This window comes from Chelonia mydas, chromosome 8, assembly GCF_015237465.2.
Source record: "Chelonia mydas isolate rCheMyd1 chromosome 8, rCheMyd1.pri.v2, whole genome shotgun sequence".
In the NCBI taxonomy this organism is placed as follows: domain Eukaryota; kingdom Metazoa; phylum Chordata; order Testudines; family Cheloniidae; genus Chelonia; species Chelonia mydas.
The window spans coordinates 55,330,672-55,355,473 of NC_057854.1; the positions used below are offsets into that span (position 1 = coordinate 55,330,672).

The 24,802-nt window shown below is 42.4% G+C and overlaps 1 protein-coding gene across 6 annotated transcripts in view; it reads left to right on the forward strand.

Annotated features, from left to right (window-relative positions):
* The window catches only part of HMCN1 (hemicentin 1), a 327,504-nt gene that overhangs the window by 85,827 nt on the left and 216,875 nt on the right, over positions 1-24,802 (forward strand). For all 6 annotated transcript variants that reach the window (XM_043521104.1, XM_043521103.1, XM_043521105.1 and 3 more), the window contains exons 5-6: positions 8,538-8,709; positions 12,510-12,616. In XM_043521104.1, the coding sequence (XP_043377039.1) occupies positions 8,538-8,709; positions 12,510-12,616 (279 nt within the window). The remainder of the gene's footprint in view (positions 1-8,537; positions 8,710-12,509; positions 12,617-24,802) is intronic.

A 24,802-nucleotide genomic window follows, 5' to 3' on the forward strand; every position in this document is an offset into this window, starting at 1 on the left:
ATTTGTAAGGAGGGAGATCAAGGTAGAAAAGAGAGTCAGAAAATGTCATCTTACTTCTGTTTGAAGGAGGGAAACACAATTCTCTATCCTAGGGTGACCAGATATCCCGATTTTATAGGGACAGTCCCGATATTTGGGGCTTTTTCTTATATAGGTGCCTATTACCCCCCACACCCTTTCCTGATTTTTCACCCTTGCTATCTGGTCACCCTACTCTACCCTGAAATTCATAAAGTAAGCCAGCAAATTGATTCCAGTTGTCTCCTCCCATTATGCCAATATTATGTCTTCTATAACACATTAGTCACTGTATATTTGACATGTTACATGTTATACATACAATATTTTGTGTCTCATTGTAAAATGTGTATTTGGTATTAATCTTCCCCAGATTTACTTTCATACCAGACGGAATCATAATGGAATATACAACACTAACAGCCCTCCAACCATAACATTTCCAAAACTCCTAAGTGGCATTATTTTCTTGCATTTCTCTCAAATGAATACATATCACTTGCTGTCTGGACCGCAGGCTGGTGTTGAGTCCCATGTTACTTTTAAGTAATATACCAAGGGCCAAGTTACACCATGGGGAGCATACATAATTCCCAATAAACTCAGTGAGACCTCTCCTATATGCCCTTTAGGTTAGAATTTGGCCTGAAGAGTCAATACTGAAGTAATGAGCTGCTGTAGCACATTTACTAGATGTGCTTAGACATAGCTCACCATCTGTTGGGGAAGCAGTTGGAAAAGAGGGGGTATGGTCTAGAGTAGACTCTAATGGTTGAAGCACATCACTGAACATTGGGAGCTATGGATTGTACACACAACTTTTCAAACTCTGGCTTGCTGACCAAATCAGTCAACCCATCTGCAAAATGGGGTAATAATGCTTGAGTAATAATATTTAATTAATATTTGTACAGAAAAAAGGTGCTCTTTCTAGAATTTTAACACTTTCTGTGATGCCTTCATTGTCATTTGTTTTACAATACCTACATTTTCTTTTCCTTTGCTGAATCTGTTTTCTTTCCATAGCTTGCTTTTCTTTCCTTGCAAGGTTGCTCTATATTATTGTATTTATTTTTCTCATTTTTTAATCCATCTTTAGTTTTTCATCTCATTTCAAAACTTGATCTCCAGTCCCTCCCATGGACTGTATTTCTGAACAGCTGCACTAGCCAGAGAAGTGATTTGGCTTCAGGAACTAATGAAGTGCTATAGTAATTAAAACGAGAATTTTAGTTGTCTGGCAACTGCTTTATTTCCACAAGTAGAGATTGTTCCTGTTGACTTTACTAAGAGAATCCAAACTATGGTGTAAACAGGAAAGAGGGAGATGCCGCTCTTTTTTTTCCTTATTTTGGTCTGTTGCTGCTTGTTTATGTCTTTATAATGAGTTGAAATTCCTCAGCTCAAGCCATATGTGATGGGTGACTCTCCAGAGGTTCAGTTGGTCTGGTTAAGCATCCAAGAATTCAGATGTTTGTCCAAAGCTAGAGAAACCCCTGAACCTCAGTCTCTCGAATTTCTTGTCCCTGACCTGCTTTCCTTTCTTGTTTTTCCCATCCTTTTCACTGCAGCAATGACACAGACAGACATCCCTATGGCTGCCTCCTTTTCCTGGTGTCTTTATGCTTTCTTCAATGTTGTCTATTGCGTTTGAAATACCCTCCCCAAAACTGCACTCCCAACTACCTCCCTTGATTTCAGCTGCCTTACCAATGGGAAGTGAAAGGAGGGAAATGTACAAAACCTGAATTAACTATCAAGATAAGTAACTGCTTTGGGCCTAATCCATTCCCCATTGGGTGTCTTTCATTGAATTGAATGGGATCTGGACCAGGCCATTACTCAGTAACCTCATTATTATTATCCTTGTCCTTTCTTGCTTCCTCATCCTTTGGGTTTTTTGTTGTTTTAATTTGTAATCTTAACATTTTTTTACATGATGAATTTAAATCATACACTTTTCAGGATAGGGACCACAGGTGGAATCCTGGCCTCGATGAAGTCAATGGGAGTTGTGCTATTGATTTCAAAGAGGCCAGGGTTTTACCTAATTTCTTTACTAAGTTTTGTGAACTGCGTGCCATATATTTTGGCACTTGAAAACCAGCAGTAATGATCTGGCTATGGATCTGGATCAAAATTTCTTCAAAGTTCAGGGATGTTCAGACCCTTCAGTAATCCAGGTTTCTTTGGCCTAGATATCAGGCTGGAAATCTCACAAAAATTACCCTCGTGAGTTATCTGGTACTTCCTGAGTTAGGCCTGGCTGGAAATACTATCAGAGTAGATTTTCTCACACTACTGTCATACTGAGAGAAAGGATAGTCCAGCGATTAGGGCAGTAGCCTTAGAATCAGGAGACCTGGGTTCAGTTCCTTGCTGAATTTTCAGATTTTCTCTGTGATTTTGGGTAAAACACATGGTCTCTTTGTGCCATAGTTCTCCATTTGTAAAATGGGGGTAAAACATGAAAGATGGTGTGTTAATGGGGGCCACACAAATACTTAAGATAGATATTTCTGCTTTTGGATAAAATAAACAGGAAATACAGAGACATATGAAAACTTTAACTTTTTTCAAAGCTCAGAAAATCGATTAGCATTTTGATTGAGGTTCAAACTGGGGGTTCTTTTATTGGAACCACTTTACCTATCTATTGTAAAAACTATTCCTAAATTACTGTGCTGAAGGTGCTTGTTCATCAATTTTTCTGATGGGGTTGCTGACTCATCCACTAGTTAGATTATGTAGTGCATCAGAGACCCACTGAATAGAATTTAGGGGCCCTCTGTGGATAAAATAATAAATTATATTTGCTGCAGTGCCCTAGGGTTGGCTTTCTTTTAATGTTCAGCTCTATAAAAAGGTAAACGCAAAAAGGAGTCCATTTATCACAGGCAGCACTTGAGGGAAATTGGTCCCATGTCTTTAAACAAAAACATATGAAATATGCACTTACATTCCAGTATTCATTATGAATTAACTTAAATTCTATTGCATATTTATGTAAGAATTAGTTACATACTGCGTGGGCAGTTCTTGATTTTCTCAGTCGTCCCGTATTTCTCATTAAGATTCCCCTGCCTCTTTTTGTTCTTGGCATTATCTCATTGTCTGTCACTTTAAAAAATTTTGTGAACAAGAAAAAGACAAAATCAGATTTTGACAGGATTTTCTTTTTAAAATATGGTTTTCAATCAAAGCTGTAGACTCACGAGCTCGTTCACTTCCTTTCTACCAACTTGCTATCCCTATGCTAATCCTTGAATAGTGATTTTGACTGATAGAACTTGGATGATCAATAGAACCATTGGAGATGTTATCCTTTTAGGTATGATATCGCTGGTCTAAAAAGGTGCCAGATTATTAGTATTGGAAGTTGGATCAGGCCCTGAACAGATAAAAGATAAGTACTAGATATTCATTTAGGCAGGTATTTTTAAATTAGAGTTAAGTTTGCCATACTGCTGATAAACAATGGAAAATTTTCAAAATGTGTTTTATGCTGTGTGCTGTGCAAAAGTCACAATGCAAATAGTGCTTACAACTGCACATTAGGCATGTATTTTAGTTTATCAACTATAGTCCATCACTTGGATGTTTTATGGCACCCATAATTAAGTCAATGGGAGTTCTGCTTGAGTAAAGACTGTATAAGTAATTCAGGATCAAGCCCTGGTAACTACATCAAGCCCTGGTAACTACATTAGTAACTACATCCTGTGCTGAGCTGTGCTTAGTCTAGGACAGTGATTAATTTATAATGAAAGATGTGCCAGGGCTCAAGTAATTTTTTTACTTTCATAACTGACGCACCAAGCCCAGAAATGCCAGGGCTATGAGGTGCCTAGAGGTGCTGGACTCAGCCCTGGCAAGCCCCGGCAAAAATTAAGCACTGTTCCAGGACAAGGGAGGTGAAACAAAGGTGGTTTTCCCTCAGTCCAGGGATCAGTAGGCTCTCTGATGTAAGTTAAAGCAGTCACGATTGCCAGTGGCTCCTGGGACCTTTCTAGCAGTCAGGGATTTTGGGGGGGCGAGGGATACCTGGCCATGTCTGCATTTCTGCTGCCTTTCCCCCCTACTTCAGGCAGGTGTGTTGTGGTGTACGAGCTTTTACATGTCTTTGCCACCTAGAATCCTCAGATGGCTGGTTAAACTGGTTTTATAGCTGCTTTGTGCTGCTGATCTGCACAGAGCAGCTGGAATAGTGCAAAAGAACCAATCTATTTTGTTTACGTAAAGTCCCCCATGCATTTTCAACTAGATGCAATTTTCTTCTTCCATTTTTATTTTGAAATATATTGTGTTGCCATCCACCATTCAATGGGTGTCACATTCCACCCAGTGATATGCAGCAATGCCTTGTTAAAACTCTGCTTCCAAACGGAAAGGAGGGATGGAATGATTTCCCTGGCTCTGATAGAGTTCAGCACTCCTATGAAAACTCCTAAATCATCCCTGCCAAAGAGGGCATCCAGGGGTCTCATAATATTTTGAAGAGCATTTTTTTTTGGCCTTTGAAATACAAACTGTTGCACTGATTTATAAGAATTTTCAAAAATTTCCCACTGGATGATACTCCCACTTGCCCCCTGAAATTACTCAAACTGAAACATGGTGCAGTACTGTAATAATATTCAGTGAGCCAAATTCAGCTCTGTTGCAAAGGTGCATAAACTCCTCTGAAGATAAAGCTCAGTAGAATTGCATCCCTTATACCAGTGTTAAATTTGGCAAAGTATATCTGAAGGAACAAAGTATAAACACATCCAGCAAAGCGTGTCTTAATAAAAAATTGTTAGCAAGGTTTCTAGGTCTCTTTGCTCAGTGGCTTCCTTTGTTATGGTTATGAGAAAGTATGTGTGTTCAAATGGGGAAATAAATTAATAGATTCCAGAGCCTCTCATTGTATGCTTTGCAAACGCACACACTGCAATACAAGATTCATCCTGGGTTAATGGGAACGCTAAGATGGGAAACCCTTTTCATAAATACTGGTCCCAATCCTGCAAACACACATGAGCAGTCCCACTGAAGTAATCTAAGGGTACATCTACACTGCAATAAAAAACCTGCAATACCGAGTGTCAGAGCCCAGGTCAATTAACTCAGGCTCATAGGGCTCCGGGGTTCTAAACATGGCAGTGTAGACATTCAGGCTCAGGTCTCTTATTGTAGTGTAGATGTACCCTAAGTGAATGCCATCATTTGGCATCAGTGGAGGTTAAAGTCAGTGTGATGATTCACATGCCTAAAGTTGTGCATGGGTGTAATTGCTTGCAGGATGAGGACCATTGTCAGCACATCTCTGATTCCAGCTTCAGGGATGGCTGCATTTCTGTTGTTGCTGTTTTTGTCTAAAGTTTATCAAGCACTTTGGGATCCTTGGAGACATTGTAGTAATGTGAGATATCAATTAATAATTTTAATATTGTAATTGTAACAAATTTAAGCCATTGGTTTATATTATGGAGAGATGGATTACAGTCCTTTATATAGCTTCAGAATGGTCTAATTAGATTAATATATTTGTATAATCTGTATTTTCTAATAAAATTGGTTATGTCCTGTGTAAACGAGGCCTAACTCATCAAACTTTCCCATGCAGGTAAACCCGCAGAATTAGTGGGAACCTTCTTCACCCTCACAGCCACTACAAATAAAAAGAACACAAACATAATCCTTTCTCTTAATATAACGTAAATAGATTGGGTTGAAATGTCTCATTTGAAAACATTTTTGGGAAAAACTGGCATTCTCTAAATTGATATTTTGGCAGAAAACTTTTGTCTAAAAAATTCTGGTTTTTGATGAGGAAAAAAAAGAAAAATGATTTCCCCACCCACTCTGCTTTTCCATCTTCCTCTCCCTTTTCTCATTCCCCTCCCCCTTTTCGCTGCTGAAAATGTTTGAGATTTGATTTTGATTCTTATTGGGATCATTTTTGGAACATTTTTGCAGAACATTTGAGGAATTTTTTTTTCATTAATAAGTTAACTGCCTGTCAAAGGGAAGCTTATAATATAATGGTTCTTCTTTGATGCCATATGACTCCCTGTGTTTCTCATATTCTCCACTAGCCATGTCTTTCAATTTAGGGCTTCTCTACATGTACAGTGCTGTAGTGGTGCAGCTAGACCATTGTAGCGCTTTAGTGAATCTAGATAGGGCCATATCAGGACTGGCTCTAGGTTTTTTGCCACCCCAAGCAAAAAATTTGCTGCCCCAAGCTCTGAGAGCGCAACTGCCCAAGCCAAAAAAAAAAAAAAAGAAAAGAAAAAAGGGAGGTGGCCGGAACGCCGCCCCTGGAATTGTGCTGCCTCAAGCACGTGCTTGCTTTGCTGGTGCCTAGAGCTGGTCCTAGGCTATATCCACAGGCGCCGACTTTCCATTGTGCCAGGGGGTACTCAACCCCCGGCCCCACCCCCACTCCACCCCTTCCCTCAAAGCCCAGCCCTTCCCCACCGCTTCCCACCCCTGCTCCACCCGCTCCCCTGTGTGCACTGCTTCCTCACTCTTCCGTCCTCCCCACCCAGCCTCCTGCATGCTGTAAAATAGCTGATTGCGGCCGGTGGGAGGTGCGGGGAGGGAGGGGGAGGTGCCGATCGGTGGGATTTGGCTGGGTCCACCGTCGAGCAGGAAGTGCTGTAGGGGAGGGAAAGCGCTGATAGGGGGCCTGCCAGTGGGTGCTCAGCACCCACCATTATGGCGATATCACTTCACTGTTTCCCCTGTAGCAGCTGATTTAAAGAGGTGTCCTGGGGATGTTCTTTGTTTTGCTTTAAGCATGATAAGAGCTATGCAAACACAGTGAAACCTGAAATCCCATGAAACATGTCAAGCTTTCTCCTGTAGTAAAAACTTGAAACTCAGCCCAGGTTTACTGAAAGATTTAAACCTTGCATGATTTTGACTTGATTTTTAGTGGTTTTGACAGGGTTAGCCTTGAACTATAGGGCTTGATTGACTCTGAAACTCAGGGAATGTGAACCAGTACCAAAAACAATTTGCATAAAGCGCTGTCAAGCAAATATGCCAAATTGTTCACAGCTCTGTTAGTAAGATCATTGGCAGCTGCAGCGGAAATACAGAGCCTTGAACTCTGGTAATTTATTTTACTTTCTCATGCTGATTTGATGCTGATTGTTCACAAATGCAAAATGTTAAGGGTCATAATTCTCCTAAGGACAAATTCAGCCCTGATGTAAATGTCTATGTAGTGTCATAGAAATTGTCACACTGGATCTGACCAGCAGTCCAGCTAGTCCAGTATCCCAGCTATGACAGTGACTTGTCCTAGATGCTTCAAAAGAAGGTTCAAGAAACTCCATAGATGTTATGGCATAACATGTATAAGGAAAGTTTTCTCCTAGCCCAGATAGTCCATGATTAGCATATGCCCTGAAGCATAAGAGTTTATGTCCCATTATAACTGTGGTGGGTCTCAATATCTATATCCATATCTAATCCTTTAAAAATCTTGTTATTCTTGGCCTCAGTGATATCTCGTGGCAGCAAATTTCATAGGCTAATTACTTATGGTATTTTTTTTGAACAATTTTTTTTTTTTTAGTTTTGCGCTTACTTTTCTTAATCCTGTGAACCAACGGTTCTCAACCTTTTTCTTTCTGAGATCCTCCAGAATATGCTATAAAAACTCCATGTCCCACTTGTGCCACAACTATTTTTCTGCATATAAAAGCCAGTGCCAGCATTGTGGGTTGCAAGCAGCGCAATTACCCAGGCCCCAAGCCATGGGTGGCCCCGCGAAGCTAAGTTGCCCAGGCTTTGGATTCAGCTTCAGCCCTGGGTGGTGGGACTCAGGGCCCTGGCTTCAGCCCCATGCATTGGGGCTTTGGCTATCTGTCCTGGGCCCCAGCAACTCTAACTCCAGCTCTGCTTGGCTACCCCACTGAAACCTGCTCGCAGTCCCACAGCGGGCTCCTGGTCCCTGGTTGAGAACCACTGCTTTGAACAGTACCATTGGCTTCAGTAAGGATAATCACATGAGTAAGATGACAAGAATTTGACCATTGATGTTTTTCTACCATATCCATTTTATTTAGTACATGATTTACATGGCAAACATTTTTCTGTCTGTTTTCATATCGCACAATGAAAATAAAGGCATACCTTAGCTTAGAGGTTGTTTGTGTGTTTGTTTATTGTCCTACAGATATCCCCACATCAGATATTACAACTCTTTACTTCTTTATTGCTGGGCTGCTGTAGTTACCTGATATGGATCCAAATCCTGCTTGTCTTATCAGCAGGATAGCTTCACTGAAATTGGTGGGAGTGCTTGATCAGGCAAGCAGGACTTTTTGCGTTGACAAGTCTTTTACCATGCAACTTTCTCAGTGATTTGATAACCGTGGTTCTAACACGGGTCTAGGTGACAGGGTCATTGCTCCGAGCAGTCAAAACATTGATCAAAATAGTACCTACAACTTGCAATAAACAGTGCTATGGAAGATTTACATGCTGTATTGTGACATGAATATTATTTTTTCTTATAGGTGTTGAAGTGGGTAGAAGAAGCAGTGCAGGCCTCCAAAGTGCATCTCCTATCCACAGACCATTTGACCTTGGCAGTAAATACTTGGCAAATTCCTTTTGATCCCAGTCTGAAAGAGGTCACAGTGTCACTGAGTGGCCCTTCTCCAGTAATAGAAATTCATGATCCATTAGGTGAGATATCTATATATTCTTTTATATTTAGTGGGGGGAAAAATAAACAAGACAACCCAGCTTTGCACTCTCCAACAGGAAAGGCCAGGTCCTTTTCCCATTGAAGTCAGTAGACCAAGTTCTGCTTCCGTACACCTATGTGGCTCTGGAATAACTCAGCTGAGTTCAGAGAGTTACTCTGGATTTATACTGATGCAACTACGAGCCCGGTGGTAAAAAAAACTACGAGCCTTTGATTGACTTCAGTGGGAGCAGGTTTGGGTCTAAACTCCTTTGTATTATTTTGAAACCTGGCTGATCAGTCTATAAGAAAAGTTGGAGGAGTATATAGCCCGAATGTTACTCAGCAGTTTAATCACATAATTCCCAGAAATGTAAATGTCTAAAACACTTCCTGACTTTTCTTAATTAACTTGCTTGCATGCAGGGTGTAACATTGCTAACTTCGAAGACTGGAATAGCTTGTGTTTATTCACAAAATAGGCACTGTTTCCCCTGCTTTATTGCTTATATGCTTTCCATGGCAAGAAAGAAATCCTTACATTTCTAAAAAAATCTTACATCTTATGCCAGATTTGTACTGGCATAAATCTGAAGTAATCCATTGATTTCAGTGGAGTTACTCTGAATTTATAGAGCAGTAACTGGGATTGTTGTCTGGCTCAATATTTGCTTACAGGAGAATCACCCACCTCCTTTGACATTTTAAGCAGGGGTGGCCAACCTGTGGCTCCGGAGCCACATGCTGCTCTTCAGAAGTTAGTATGTGGCTCCTTGTATACGCACCGACTGCGGGGCTGGAGCTACAGGTGCCAACTTTCCAGTGTGCCAGGGGGTGCTCACTGCTCAATCCCTGGGTCTGCCACAGGCCCTGTCCCCACTCCACCCCTTCCTGCCCCCTCCCCTGAGCTGTCATGCCCTCTTCCCTCCCCCGAGCCTCCTGCACCCCACGAAACAGCTGATTGGGAGGTGCGGGGAGGGAGGGGGAGGCGCTGATCTGCGGGGCTGCCGGTGGGCGGGAGGTGTTGGGACCAGGGGGTGGGGAGCTGATGTGGGGCTGCTGATGTATTACTGTGGCTTTTTGGCAATATACATTGGTAAATTCTGGCTCCTTCTCCGGCTCAGGCTGGCCACCCCTGCTTTAAGCTATTGTTTTTGAAGTTGACTGGAAAAAGCCCATTTGAGAGTAACCAACTCTTAAATATGCTTTTCTCAGTGAAAATAAAGTTCGTAAAACTTTGAAAACAGATATGGGGACTTTGCTCCTACTTGCTCCAAGAATGTATTCTGAAGTGGTGAGTCCTAGAATAATGAAAAAGGCCTATTTTGTTCATCTAGGGAGTGACCTGGAAGATCCAGAGTGAGATTTTCAAAAGGGCTTAAGGGAGGTGGGTGCTTAAATTGGTTAAACTCTCATTAAAAATCCCCAGTTAGTGCAGGATTGTTTTCTACAGTAGTTTTTAGTGCTTTATCCAATCTAGTATCACAGATGAATTAAGGTGAAGGGTTTCCTTTAGTGTGGCCATGAGGTATGGATCTGCCCCATTCTCAAAGTGATAGCACTGTAAATGGGCATTGCTAGCATGAAGGCATTTAGTCTTTTAATGCCATTATAAAGTCTTTTAATTATTTTATTCAACAGCTGTGCCCTCTGATGACACCACAACATACAACTTTTCTTTCGCTCACATTCAGTGGGTTTTTGGCTTTATCATGTCAAATGTGTACAGAGGGGCTGAACATACTGGAATATGGTAGCTGGCCCTTACTAGTTGTGAACCAAACCAAAACCAAGAATCAAATGCACCTGAACCATGAGAATATTCCAATTCAAACTCTGCATCATGTGCCCATAGTTATTTAGTGGTGAAAAAAATAATGTAGGTTACTGATTTTGGATACTATTATAAATAAAGGTATTTTTGATAGGTTTATTACTCCTTTATAAGTTAGAGTCCTTAGGAGCCTGTGTAATTCTCCAGAAATTAAAATTCAAGATTGTGCGTTCTGGGCTCTGAGTGAATTTCAGCTGGAGATTTATTTTGAGCTCTTTAAAGTGTCTATGAAATGTTCCTTTTCACAGCATGGGTTCTCTGCAAGGCACCTGGTCAAGTCTTCCATCTGAGGCATTCCTCCTTTGTTTACAGGAAGGGGGACTTTGCTTAGAGTGTGTCTCTGAAGAGCACGATTAACACAGTTATGTGTGGAGGTCTGCCTTAAATACTAGCTCTGCCAGATGTGCTTTGTTTACCTTAAAAATGCATATCACCCTTTGTTGTTTAAAGTGACTTTCAAATCATGGGTAATCTGGTTGCATGACAGTGCTTTCAGTTTATCATGTGTGGAGGCATGAATACGGACTGTAAACACAGACTGCCAGAGTTGGGTTTACTGCCCTGAGTAGTCCTTTTCACTTCAGTATGACTATTTGCTGGATTAAGCACTACATCCAGTATTTTCTGATTTCAGGATCAGGCCCTGAATTAGAAAACAATTCCATCCCTTTGTTCTTTGTAATGTCCCAGATCCTTGGCTGTGCTGCTCAGCCGCTTGTGACACACCACCAGCACAACCCAGCCCCAACGCCCTCATGCACAGCCCCAGGAAGATCACCCCACTTTGGTGGGATGCACCACCTGTGGCACAGAGGTCCCTATTCTTCCTCCTCCCTCCACTGTTGACATCAGGGGGAAGACTGGAGAGAAAAGGGCATGGCCAGCATGTCCCTCTGCCCTTTTAATTGTCAGCTATATCAATACCTGGTAGGCTGCTCTAATTTACACCAGGGACCAATCTGGCATGCTCACAACTCAGAATCAAAGGAATGCTGACCTGCATTCTGTGCTTCTCAGCCTCCTCTGAGGATCTGTACCAATACAGCCAATCGGCCCTTCTTGTTCATGTTCTAAGGGCCAGATTCTCATCTGGTTTAAATCAGTGTAGCTCCAAATTAGTGGAGATATGCCAATATACATCAGCCAACAATGTGGCCCATATATCCAGTACCCAAACTTGAGCCCTTTTCCTGCACTTGAGCCTCATTTGCTGTTTTGGAGCTCTTCCTCATATTGTTCAACCACTGATGGCACTTAATGATTAGCAGAGTAGGTCGTCCAGTGTCTGTTTAGAGAACCAATTCCAGCCTATAAACTTATCTGAATACCAAAACATTATGAAAACTGGTACTCCCTTACTGAGGCAGAATGTACCTGATAGCCAGGCTAAATTCACAATGAGAATTTAAGGAGTTTGAACAAAAGTGGGAAAATTCCTTAAAGTTAAAACACTGGTGCAGCACCAACAGTTCTAACAACAGTTGAAATGCTAGTGGGGACTGGTTAACAGTGTTTCTACCACCATGCTATCTACCCTACTAAGGGCAGGTCTAGAGGACAGAAGGGTGAGCATGCTGGCAGCTGGTCAGTACTATCAGTGCCATCACTAATGGAAGAATTCTCTAAAATTCTGAATGAAAACTGGCCATAGACAGCATCTGCCACCGAACCTACACCTCTCATTTGGCATCAGTTTGTTCTGGGAAGAAGAGAAAGTTATTTGCCTGATAATTTGATTCTTATATCAGTAAGTCATTACTCACCACACAGAGGTGTATTAAGTTATTAAATTAATGGAAAAGGTACAATGACTCTTTGAACATTTTTAGAATCCTGACAAAGAATGTCCAGTAACAGCTTGAAGTTGGAGATTACTGTAAATATCATAAAATGAGCTAGCTAATAAGTCATATAGTAACCGTATGTGTGACATGGCTAAGAGAAATATATTTACTTTTGTTTTAGGTAAGGAGATAAGGAAAGGATCTGGCTTGAATGAGTTGCTAAATATCCATAACTCTGCAAAGGTGGTGAATGTAAAAGATCCAGAACCTGGAATGTGGACGATTAAGGTATTAACTTATTGTCTCTGTGTATGATGTTCAGTCACTACTTTTGATAGCAGTAGAATTAAAACTTTGTCCAGGTAATAGAAAAATTAGAGAGTTATTTTTGGTCAATTTCTGCCTGCTTGTCCTTTTCCTGTACACAGGAGCAAAACACAGTGTCACGGTGTGTTTTTGCTGTGCTGTCAGAGAGCATGTGCAGGGGGAGACTGCTGCTTTACAGCTCTTTGTGCACAGTGTGACACGTGATAGAAAGGGAGTACAATGTGCAGGCCAAGGATTTGGTTTGTAGGCTTATGAACTGTGCAGACAATCTTTTATTTGATGCATTACTCTATGAATGAACATTGAATAGAGAGTGTAGGGCCCCATCCTTCAAACCTTCAAGCAGACAAGTAAATTTACACATGTGAGTATTGTCATTGCATATGCGTTCATAGGTTTGGGCCTTAAAAGATTTAGACTTGGTGTACACTAGAAAATTAGGTCAGCATAACTACCTTGATCAGAGGTGTGAAAAATCCACACACCTCTGAGCCGCATAGTTAAGCCAACCAAAGTCCTGATGTAGACAGTGCTAGGCAACCTAGCTACTGCCTCTCAGAGAGGTAGATCATCTACACCGGGGTGGGCAAACATTTTGGCCAGAGGGCCACATCGGCATTGCGAAACTCTATGGAGGGCTGGGTAGGGAAGGCTGTGCCTCCCCAAATGGCCTGGCTCCCACCCCCTATCCTCCCCCTCCCACTTCCCGCCCTCTGACTGCCCCTCCTCAGAACCCCTGATCCATCCAACGCCCCATGCTCCTTGTCCCCTAACCGCCCCCTCCTGAGACCCCCGACTCTAACTGACCCCCCAGGACCCCACCTCCTATCCAACCCCCCTGCTGCCTGTCTCCTGACTGCCCCGACCCCTATTCACACTCCTGACCCCTGATAGGCCCTCCAGACTCCCACGCCTATCTAACCTCCCTTGTTCCCCGTCCCCTGACTGCCCCCTGGAACCCCCTGCCCCTTATCCAACCCCCGCCCCCCCCCCCCCGCTGCCCGCCCCCTTACCATGCTGCTCAGAGTGGCAGTAGCTCGCAGCCCCACCACCAGGCCTGAGCCAGCCACGCCGCCCTCGCTGCCCGGCAGGAACAGCGGGCCAGAGCGCTTGTGGTGCACTGAGGCTGTGGGGGAGAGAGAACAGCAAGGGAGGGGCCGGGGGCTAGCCTCCCTTGCCGGGAGCTCAGGGGCCAGGCAGAACAGTCCCGCGGGCTGTAGTTTGCCCTCCTCTGATCTACTCTGATGGGAGAATCCCTTCTGTCAGCAAAGGTAGAGTCTACACTAAAGCATTACAGTGGCACTGCACCACGGTAGCATTGTAAGTGGAGACAAGCCCTTAGAAACTAGATAGATGTAATACCAACTTGTTTAGCAGCAATAACAGAACAGGAAATTGGTATTAAGTGAATGAAGGGCCACTTTGAGAACACCTGTTCTTCTTCGAGTGGTGTCCCTGTAGGTGCTCCACTCTAGGTGTGCTTGTGCTCCCTGTGCCTTTGATTGGAGATTTTTCATAGCAGTGTCCATTCGGCCTGAAGATGCATGTTAATCTCATGTTCCATGCTGTTGTTCTAGAGCACGTCATGGGCGAACTGCTCTCAGTTCCTTCTCACCGGCCTTGGCCTGAGGTGGAGCTTTAGCAGTTGTCCTTTTTGAGTTTTACGGGAACTGTGACCCCTTAGCTCTTTTAGTAGTTAGTTTATTATAATTGTTCTTAGCAGTAGTTAGTAGTAGTTTCAGCTGTTGTAGTTAAAAAAAAAAAATTTAACCTCTTCCCCAAAATTATTTATTTATATAGCTTTCATATAGTTTCTCCTGGTTTCATACACTGTCTTTTGTGTCAGGAGGTAATCCTGGTGAGTGAGAGACACACAAGGTGTATCTGTTGCCTCAGGGAATCTTATATTTTCCAAAAGTGCAACTTCTGTCTGGCATTAAGATCTAGAGCCAGAAAAAATAGGGAGATCAAACTTGAACTCCTCATGATGGAGAGCTCACTAAGTGCGGCCTCTGATGCTGGCTAGGAGACACTCCCCCCACCCCTCATATGCCAGTCTCAGAGTAAAGTCTGCTGCCTTCACTGTCTCCGAACCACACTCATCAGGGGCATCTAAGCGGAACACACAAGATTCTTCTCATAAGACTCCCAAAAACTGTCTCTTGAGTTCTCCAGGTAGGGAATCTACCTCAAAGGTGTCAAGGTCTCCAATGACTTCAGCCACTTTGTTGCCCACTGCTGTTTGGTATCCATGAGACTGCTGGCCCCTCAGATACCAAGGGCACAGTTAAGTCTAAAGACTAAAAAAATCCCGGGCTCCAAGAGGTCCTCCTCTTCTCACTTGGTATTGAAGAAGCCCCCTTTGGCTTCATCTGGACTCCAGTTGGAGCGTTTGGGATTTGTGGTACCGTCAACTCCCTCACCAACTGTTGCGTTAATGCAGGCCATGGACACAGTACCGACAACACTCTTGGCATTGCAGGAGTTTCACTTTCCCCGAGACCTCGCTGTGTCTGAGATGCCTGACTCACCATTGCTCAGCTCTGATATATTCTGGGTACCGAGGACCTCCAGATCTTCGGATTTTTGCCCAGTACGGACAGTTTCATGTCAGGTTTCTTCTGATGGTTCACGATTTCAGAGTGACTTGGAAGAGGAGGATTCTGTTGAAGATCTTGCCTCAGTCTCTCAAATATCTATCCAAGGTTCTCCACAGCATCCCTATAGAGGCTCTCTTCCAGAGGTCTCTGAGGAAGTTGATCTTACTCCTGAGAGACCTCCACAGCTGCCATCTCACTGGTATGAGCACTCATGGATGCCTCCACCCATGCCATATATACTTGACCATACTGGTACCCTTGATTGGCCTATCACCAGCAATTCTCTAGGGCCTCAAGCACTTCCCATCAAAGAGATAAACAACCTTCATCACCCTTCCTTTCCCAGAGATTGAAACATCAGGAAGAACCCTTTGAGGAAGGTAAGACTGATGAAGAGCTCTCTCCACTAGCTAACATCTCTCTTTCATTTCTGGATGAAGTGATCATGCCACCTCCACCATCTCTGGCTGATTATTTTAAACAGTTCTAAGAGGGTCACAGATTCTTTGCAGCTCCGTCTTGAGGAGATTAAAGAATCACATCGTAAGCTTCTTGACATCCTTCATACAGCTTAATCCTCTTGGAGCCTGGAAAGGTTATTTGGCAGACCCCTTCCTCAATTCCGCTCACATGCAAGAGAGCAGACAAAAAGTATTATGATTCCTCTTAGGATTCAGAATTTTATTTTCTCATCCGTCTCTTAACTCTTTAGTGGTTGAGGTGCTTAACGAATGTGGAAGGCAGCATCACGCTAAATTTCTGTCCTATGATAAAGACCATAAGTGCCTTGGCCTGTTCAGTAGGAAATCATATTTGTCTGCTACTTTACAGTTCAGAATCGCCAACTACCAATTGTTAATGGCAAAGTACAACCATACGAATTATATCAAGCTGAACTCCTTTACTGAGTATACATTCTACCTGCAGAACACAGAGACCCATTACAGGCAATTATTGCAGAAGGCCAACTGGACTCCAGAACATCTTTGCAGGCCTCTCTCAAAGCTGCAGATATTGCTACTCATTCAGTTTCTATGGTGGTAGTTATGAGGAGGGCCTCCTGGCTTCAGCTCTCAGGATTTCCAAAGGAGATTTAAAATATGGTAGAAGACCCCACAGAGGTCCCACCCCACCAAATTCTTGGATTCCCAGAACCTCAACGCAAGAGACAGGTTCCAGAGGAGAAAACCAGCCACTTCCCAAACTTCAACCATACAACCCTCCACCTTGAAGCACCAATTTTCATGCGGTGGTCAAGATCCTGAGCTGCCATCTCCTTTCATACTAACTGCAATGTTCTGCCTGCCTTCTTCCCTTTAGCAACCACCTTTACCACTTCTGGCAGGATTGGGAATCTATCACTAAGGACAAGTGGGTTTTGGGGATCATCTCCACAAGAGACTCCATCCACTTCATTTCTCTTCCACCTGCTAAGCCTCCTTCCCCATCCCTCTTCAGGGACACCCCTCATGAGAACCTTCTATGACAGGAAATAGACTTTCTTCTTCTCTTGGGTGCTATAGAACTGATTCCCATGCAGCACAGAGGAAAGGGGTTTTATTCCAGTATTTCCTGGTTCCAAAAGGAATGGTGGTTGGAGAACCATCCTAGATTTAAGACCACTCAACTAGATCCTAGATTTAACTCAACCCATCCTAGATTTAAGACCACTTTGTGAAGGCAGAAAAATTTAAAATGATGGCACTTGCAGCAGTAGTTCTGTCACTGGACCAAGGGGATTGGTCCTCAGCTCTCGAACTCCAGGATGCATATTTCCATATAGCAGTCCACCCATCCCACAAAAGTTTTACTGTCCATCAGGACCACTTTCAGTACAGGGTGCTCTCTTTTGTCCAAACATCTGCCCCAAGGGCCTTTTCAAAGATTATGTCAGTAGTAGCATCACATCTCCACAGCAAAGGAATTCTGGTATTCCTTTACCTAGACTGTTGGCCTCTGAAAGGTTGCTCCCTGGATGTAACTTCATGGGCAACTTGCAAAGCCATAGACCTCTTTCTCAAATTGGACCTGCAATTGAACATTCAAAAAATCCACCTTAACCCCTTTGCAAAAGTTAGAATTCATAGGAGCTCATCTTGATTCAAGGGCGGCAAGAGCCTACCTCGCAATTCACAGATTCATGGCCCTATCCAATATAGTCAATACAATCCAGATCACTTCTCAAATTCCCAGTCAAGAGCTATCTTCAGCTGTTGGGGCATATGGCAGCTGCTACTTTCATTATAGACCATACAAGACTGCAAATGTGATGCCTTTGGGGGTGGCTCAGGACTGTTTAGTCACAGAAGAAACAGTCTAACTACACTACTTTCCATACCCATCTTCGTAAAGGAATCTCTCAATTGGTGGAAATACCCTCACAATGTTTGTGTGGGAGTCCCTTTCACCTGTCCTTCTCCCAGCAGTTATCATAACAACAGATATATCACTGTTGGGGTGGTGTAGCTGTGCCTTTGTGGGTCACAACTGAGAATACCAAATTCAGGACAAACTGCTGAGAAATAGGGCAAACACATCCCAAAACTGGTGGTTATTCTCCCTTAAGATATACCAAACCAGCAAAAAAAGTAAACTTCTGTTTCACCACACTGGCTAACAAGAAGTCAGAACTGCAGTTTCCTTAGGTATTCCAGTCCTTGTATCACCACCAAAAACATTAGATTTAAAGATGAGTGGTTCTTTAAAACCAATTTAATCAAATAAAAGGTTCTTCTTATCCCAAAGGACCAGCCACACACCCAGGTCAATATACAACTCAGATCTTACCCAATAATTACGCTGTTGCCAATCCTTTAGTATCTAGAATCTATAGGTTTATTTATAAAAAAAAAAAAAAAAAAAAAAAGAAAGGTGAGAGTTAAAATTGGTTAAAGGAATCAAATACACACAATATTTGCAAAGTTCTTGGATCAGGCTTTGTAGCAGTGATGGAATAAACTGCTGGCTTGTTAAGTCACTGGTTGCTTCCAAATCATTGGAAGGTCCTCAGTCCCTTGGTTAGAATGCTTCCATTAGTATAAGTTCATAGTCCAGAGGTTTGAGCAGGAAAGAGACAAAATGGAGATGATTCCAGGGCCTTTTATAGCTTCTGCCATGTGGAGGGAAATCTATTGTTTCAAACAAAGCCCTCAGCACAGCTAGTGGGAAATTACAGGTAGCAAAATAGTGTTTGGGGTCACATGGGCAAGTCACATGTCCATGCAGGATTTCGCTTAGTCACAGCAGAACCATTCGCCATACTCTAGTTGTTCACATGAAAGTCCATCAGGCATGGATGGGCGTCTTCAATGTTCTATTGTGAGTTAAGTGTTCCTTGATGGGCCACTTAGCTTGAATAGTCTCTTCAAGATGTGCAGGCTAAATACCTTGTGAGTGTTACCACAGGGGCAAACATATTTGAAATACAGGTTGTGATGGGTTTGGTCACAGAGACCCCTTTGGGACTGCCACCTGATGTGCTGAAACGACCTCTGAGCCCGTTTGCCCTGCCAGCTTGGGATTTCAGAACCCTGCCTTATTGAGCCAGTCTGCTGAAAACACAGACCCAGGTCTGAACCATGTCCCCGAAAGCCGCAGACTTTAAGAAGTGCTCCTGTCTCCAGCACCCAGATACCCAGTTCCCAATGGGATCCAAACCCCAAATAAATCCATTTTACTCTATATAAAGCTTATACAGAGTAAACTCATAAACTGTGCACCCTCTATAACACTGATAGAGAGATATGCACAGCTGTTTGCTCCCCCAGGTGTTAATTACTTACTCTGGGTTAATTAATAAGCAAAAAGTGATTTTATTCAGTATAAAAAGTATGATTTAAGTGGTTCCAAGTAATAACAGACAGAACAAAGTAAGTTACCAACCAAAATGAAACAAAACATGCAAGTCTAAGCCAAATACATTAAGAAACTGCATATAGGTAAATCTCACCTTTAGAGATGTTCCAGTCAACTTCTTTCAAAGACTGGACTCCTTCCTAGTCTGGGTCCAGCAATCACTCACACCCCTGTAGTTATTGTCCTTTGTTCCAGTTTCTTTCAGGCATCTCTTGGGGGTGGAGAGGCCATCTCTTAAGCCAGCTGAAGACAAAATGGAGAGGCTTCCAGGGCCTTTTATATTCTCTCTCTCGTGGGTGAAAACCCATTTGTTCTTCTGTGCAAAGTCACAGCAACAAGATGGAGTTTGTAGCCACCTGGGCAAGAATGAATGAATTCAGTCCATGAATGATTCAGCTGTTTGCAGGCTGATACCATTGTTTACATGTTAGTTTGAACATTCCCAGGAAAGCTCAGATGTGGATAGGTGTCTCCCAAAGTCCATTATCAGTTAATTGTTTCTTGATTGGGCACTTACTGAGAATAGTCCTTTCTCAAGAAGTTGACCAAATGCTTCACTGAGGCTACTTAGAATCAAACACACTGAGATACAAGTACATAGCCAATATTCATAACTTGAAATGCAAAAGTGATACATACGGACAGCATAATCATAACCAGCAAACTACAACCTTTCCATAGACATCCCACTTGACCTCCTCTGTACAAGACCTGGTGCAACCATAGAACCCTGGTTGCAACAATGATCTATACGGTCACAGTTCATGCCAATAACATCAGACAGGTATAGAGCCAATACTCATAACTACACATACAAACATGATACATGCATACCAATAGCATAACCATATTCAGCAAATCATAACCTTTCCATAGACACCTTACTTGACATACTTTGTACAAGATTTGTTGTAATTATATAACAGTGGTAGCAACAATGATCTACATGGTCATATTTTAATCAGATAATGTCACAGGTGGGGAGTGCATCTAGACACCCACATGGCGCAGGGTAGGTGGATGCTTCAGAAAACCACTTTGCACATCAACCTCCTGGAACTCAGGGCAGACAGATACGCCTATGTCCAGTTTCTACCACTGATCAGGGGCAAACACATAAAGGTCATGAGAGACAGCATGTCATGCATGTTCTGTATCAAACAACAAGGAGGGGCAAGATCCCCCTCCCTTTGCGCCAAGGCTGTCAAGCTTTGGAACTGATGCATATGCAGTCAGATTGTCATTTTAGCAGCTTACCTCCCAGGAGTTTAGAATGTGACCATGGACACACTCAGCAGGCACTTCTCCCAAGACCATGAGTGGGAGATAGATTCTATCATACTTGCCTACATATTCTGGCAACAGGGCACCCCTCAAATAGATCTGTTCACCATGATGGTAAACAAGAAATGCAACCAGTTCTGCTCCAGAGGCAGGCTGGGTCACCGATCCTTGGGGGATGGCTTGCACCAGCAGTGGTCGTTGGGTCTACTGTACGCGTCCATCCCCCAACTCCTGAAATATCCAAAGTTCTATTTAAAATAAAAAAGGACAAAACCAGAATTGTTATAATGGCTGAGTGGATCACTTGATGATTACCTGTTCTGTTCATTCCCTCTGAAGCACCTGGTATTGGCCACTGTCAGAAGACAGGATACTAGGCTAGATGGACCTTTGTTCTGAGCTTGTATGGTCATAAGAGTCCTGATATGTCTCAGACAAACTTGGTTTCCTTACCTGATACAGCTGGCCATATACTCACTGATCACTCTCCAGGCCACTCCTCATCTCCTTTCCCAGGAAGGTAGGAAGATCCTTCAACCCAATCTTAGGGTTCTTTGGCCCAAAGCAGGCTGGTTGATGGTTCACAGGATTAGAGATGACCTGTTTAGAGGAAGTAAAAAGAGTGCTATTACGGAGCAGAAAACAATCTACACGCTGCACTTACAAAAGTGGACAAGATTTGCCTGCTGGTGTGATCTCAAACACATTCCACCTACAGCCTGATAGTTATCAGATATACTTGACTCCATTCTAGAAATAAAAAACTCAGGGCTGTCTCTGAGTTCCATTAGAGTTCACCTCTCAGCCATCACAGCTTTCCATTCATGGATCAGTGTTCACATCGCATTCCCTGTCAGTACGCAGCCCAAGCTGGGGAAGCTAACAATCCAACCAGTGGAGCAAATTTGGTGATGAATTTTGGTCATGTGCCACCTGAGGCACGTTGCATATATGCTCAGAAGAAGATTCTCTAATAAAAGGTTATTCTGTATTCCTCAGCCCAATGAGGATGAGGTTCCTCAGGCAGGACTTGGAAATGTCTTTCCACCAGTCAAATGTCCCACTCTGGATTGGGTTCTCAATCTGGTTCTTAAACATCTTATAAAATCTCCATTTAAACTGATGGCTCCCTGCTCACTCCTCCATTTGTCGATGAAGACAGCATTTCTGATAGCTATCATGGGAGCTCAACAAGATAGAGAAATAGAGGTTCTTATGGCATACTCTCCTTTCACAATATTTTTTCAAAGACAAGGTCACATTATGACCACACCCCAAGTTTTTACAAAAGAGATCTTCCCAGTTCCATGTTAACCAACCCGTTCACCTTCCAATCTTCCATCCTAAACCTCACCTAGATAAAGAGGAGGAATTGTTACACACACTTCATATCAGAAGAGCTATGACCTTCTATTTTGACCAGACTAAACTTTTCAGAAAGACTAAATTATTTGTTTTGATTGCAGACAGATCTGTAAATAGACTTTCCAAGCGGATATCTGACTGCATTAGCTGTTGCTACCAATCTTATAATCTCCAAGCACCCTCAGACATACAAACTTGCTCTACAAGATTTATTTCCATTTCTCCAGCCTTTCTTAAAAATGTTCCCATCATTGAACTATGTAGAGCTGTGATGTGGACCTTTATACGTACCTTTGCTGAGCACTATGCAATAACTCACGGCTCAGCTTTTGGTGCTGCGTTGAGCTCAGCTATACTTTCTTTAATACTGGACTCCAAAGCCCGCTCCTCCTTAAAGAGAGCTGCTTGGAAGTCACCTAGAGGGGACCACCTATAGGGACACTACTCAAAGAAGAAGAAATGGTTACTCACCCTGTGCAGTAACTGTTGTTCTTTGAGATATGTGTCCCAGTGGGTGCTCCACTATCTGCCCTCCTTCCTCTCTACTTCAGAGTTCTCTGCTATGGAGTTTTGTGGTAGAGAACGAACTGAGGATGGTTCGCCTACACAGTGCTATATAAGAGCACAGAGCATGAGATTGAGTAATGCATGCACAGGCCGAATGGATCTCCGATCAAAGGTGCAGTGGGCACAAGCGCACTGAGAGTGGAGCACCCACAGGGACACGCATCTTGAAGAACCATAGTTACTGCACAGGGTGAGTAACCATTTCTTTACATCTAGTAACTACTGTAAGGCCTGGTCTATGCATAAAGTTGAACTGCTTAAGCTAAAGGCATGAATTTAGTAGTTAAAACAGTGTAATTTCAGTGTGTAGACAAGCCTAAGTGTGTATGTGTAGATTAGAACAAGTGGTTGAGGTTATGTTGGGATTAGCACGTTAGCTAACTCTGACCTATCAACTACCTTCACATACTGTATACTCAGGTTAGCATATTTAATTAATTTGTCCTGAACCAGCTAAATCAAGGTAAAAGGTGTTATCCAAAACTCAGGAACTGGTAGTAATGGGGACTTTAACTTCCCAGACATCTATTGGAAAAGTAATGCAGCAAAACACAAAATGTCCAGTAAGTTCTTGAAATCTGTTGTGGACAACTTCTTGTTTCAGAAGATGGAAGAGGTAACCAGGGGGACAGCCATTTTAGACTTTATTCTGACTGACAGGGAGAAATATTGTTAAATTTTGTTAATGCTTGTATACAGATGCTAGATATCTCAATACTAAGATGTGTGAACTTGAGTGCCTGGTATTAAATGAAGATATTGATATAATAGGCATCAAAGAAACTTGATGAAACAATAATAATCAATGGGACATGGTAATACCAGAGTACAAAATATATAGGAATAACAGAGTAGGTCACACTAGAGGACAAGTGGCACTATACATGAAAGAAAGCATAGAGTCATATATAGTAAAAATCCTTAAAAGAATCAAATTGTACCATGAAATCTCCATGGTTAGAAATTCTATGCTCGAACAATATACCACTGACCACCTGTCCATGATAGTGACAGTGATTGTAAAATGCCAAGGGACATTAGAGAGATTACAAAAACAGAAAACCGAATAATAATGCATGATTTCAACTAAGCCCCTATTGACTGAATATATGTCAACTCAGGGCAGGATGCAGAGACAAAATATCTAGACACCATTAATAACTGTTTATTGGAGCAGCTAGTCATGGAACCTACAAGGGGAGAGTCAATTCCTGATCTAGTTCTAAGTGGAGCACAAGATATGGTCCAAGAAGTAAATATAGTTCAACTGCTCAATAATGGCAACCATAATGTAATTAAATTTAACATAGTCGTAGGGAGGAAATACCAAAGTAGCATTTAACCACAGTAGCATTTCACTTCAGAAAGGGGACCTACACAAAAATGAGGAAGCTAGTTTAAACAGATATTAAAAGGAACAGTCGCAAGGATGAAATGCCTGCAAACTGCATGGAAACTATTAAAAATGCCATAATAAAGGCTCAAAATAAAGGTATACTCCAAATTACAAAAATGTAAGAGGACCAAAAAATGCCAGCATGGCTAAACAGCAGAGGAAAAGAGGCAGCTAGAGGCAAAAAATTGGAAATCAAATCCTAATGAGGAAAATCGAAAGGAGCATAAACTCTATCAAGTCAAGTGTCAAAGTATAATTTGAAGAGCAACTAGCAAAAGACACAAAAACTAACACACAATTATTTTTTGAAATACATCAGAAGCAGGAAGCCTGTCAATCAATCAGTGGGCCGCTGGACGATCAAGGTACTAAATGAGCACTCAAGGAAGACATAGCAGTTGCGAAGAAGCTAAATTAACTCTTTGCTTTGGTCTCACTGCAGAGGATGTGCGGGAGAGTCCCACACCTGAGCCATTCTTTTTAGGTGACAAATCTGAGAAAGTGTCCCAGATTGCAGTGTCAATAGAAGAGGGTTTGGAACAAATAGATAAACAGTAATAAGTCACCAGGACCAGATGGTATTCATCCAAGAGTTCTGAAGAAACGGAGGTGTGAAACTGAAGAACTACATACACTAAATGTGATATGTAACCCATCATTTAAATCAGCCTCTGTACCAGATGACTAGAAGATAGCTAATGTAACTCCAATTTTTTAAAAAGTCTCCAGAATAGATCCTGGCAATCACAGGCCAGTAAGCCTAATTTCAGAACCAGGCATGTTGGTTGAAACTACCAGACACATAAATGAACATGGTTTGATGGGGAAGAGTCAACATGGGTTTTGCAAAAGTATGTCATGCCTCACCAATCTATTAGAATTCTTTGAGGGGATCAACAAACACGTGAGCAAGGGTAATCCAGCTGATATAATGTATTTAAACTTTCAGAAAGATTTTAACAAGGTCCCACAACAAAGGCTCTTAAGCAAAGTAAGCAGTCATGGGATAAGAGGGAAGGTTCCCTCGTGCATCAGAAACTGGTTAAAAGACAGGAAACAAAGGGTAGGAATAAATTGTTA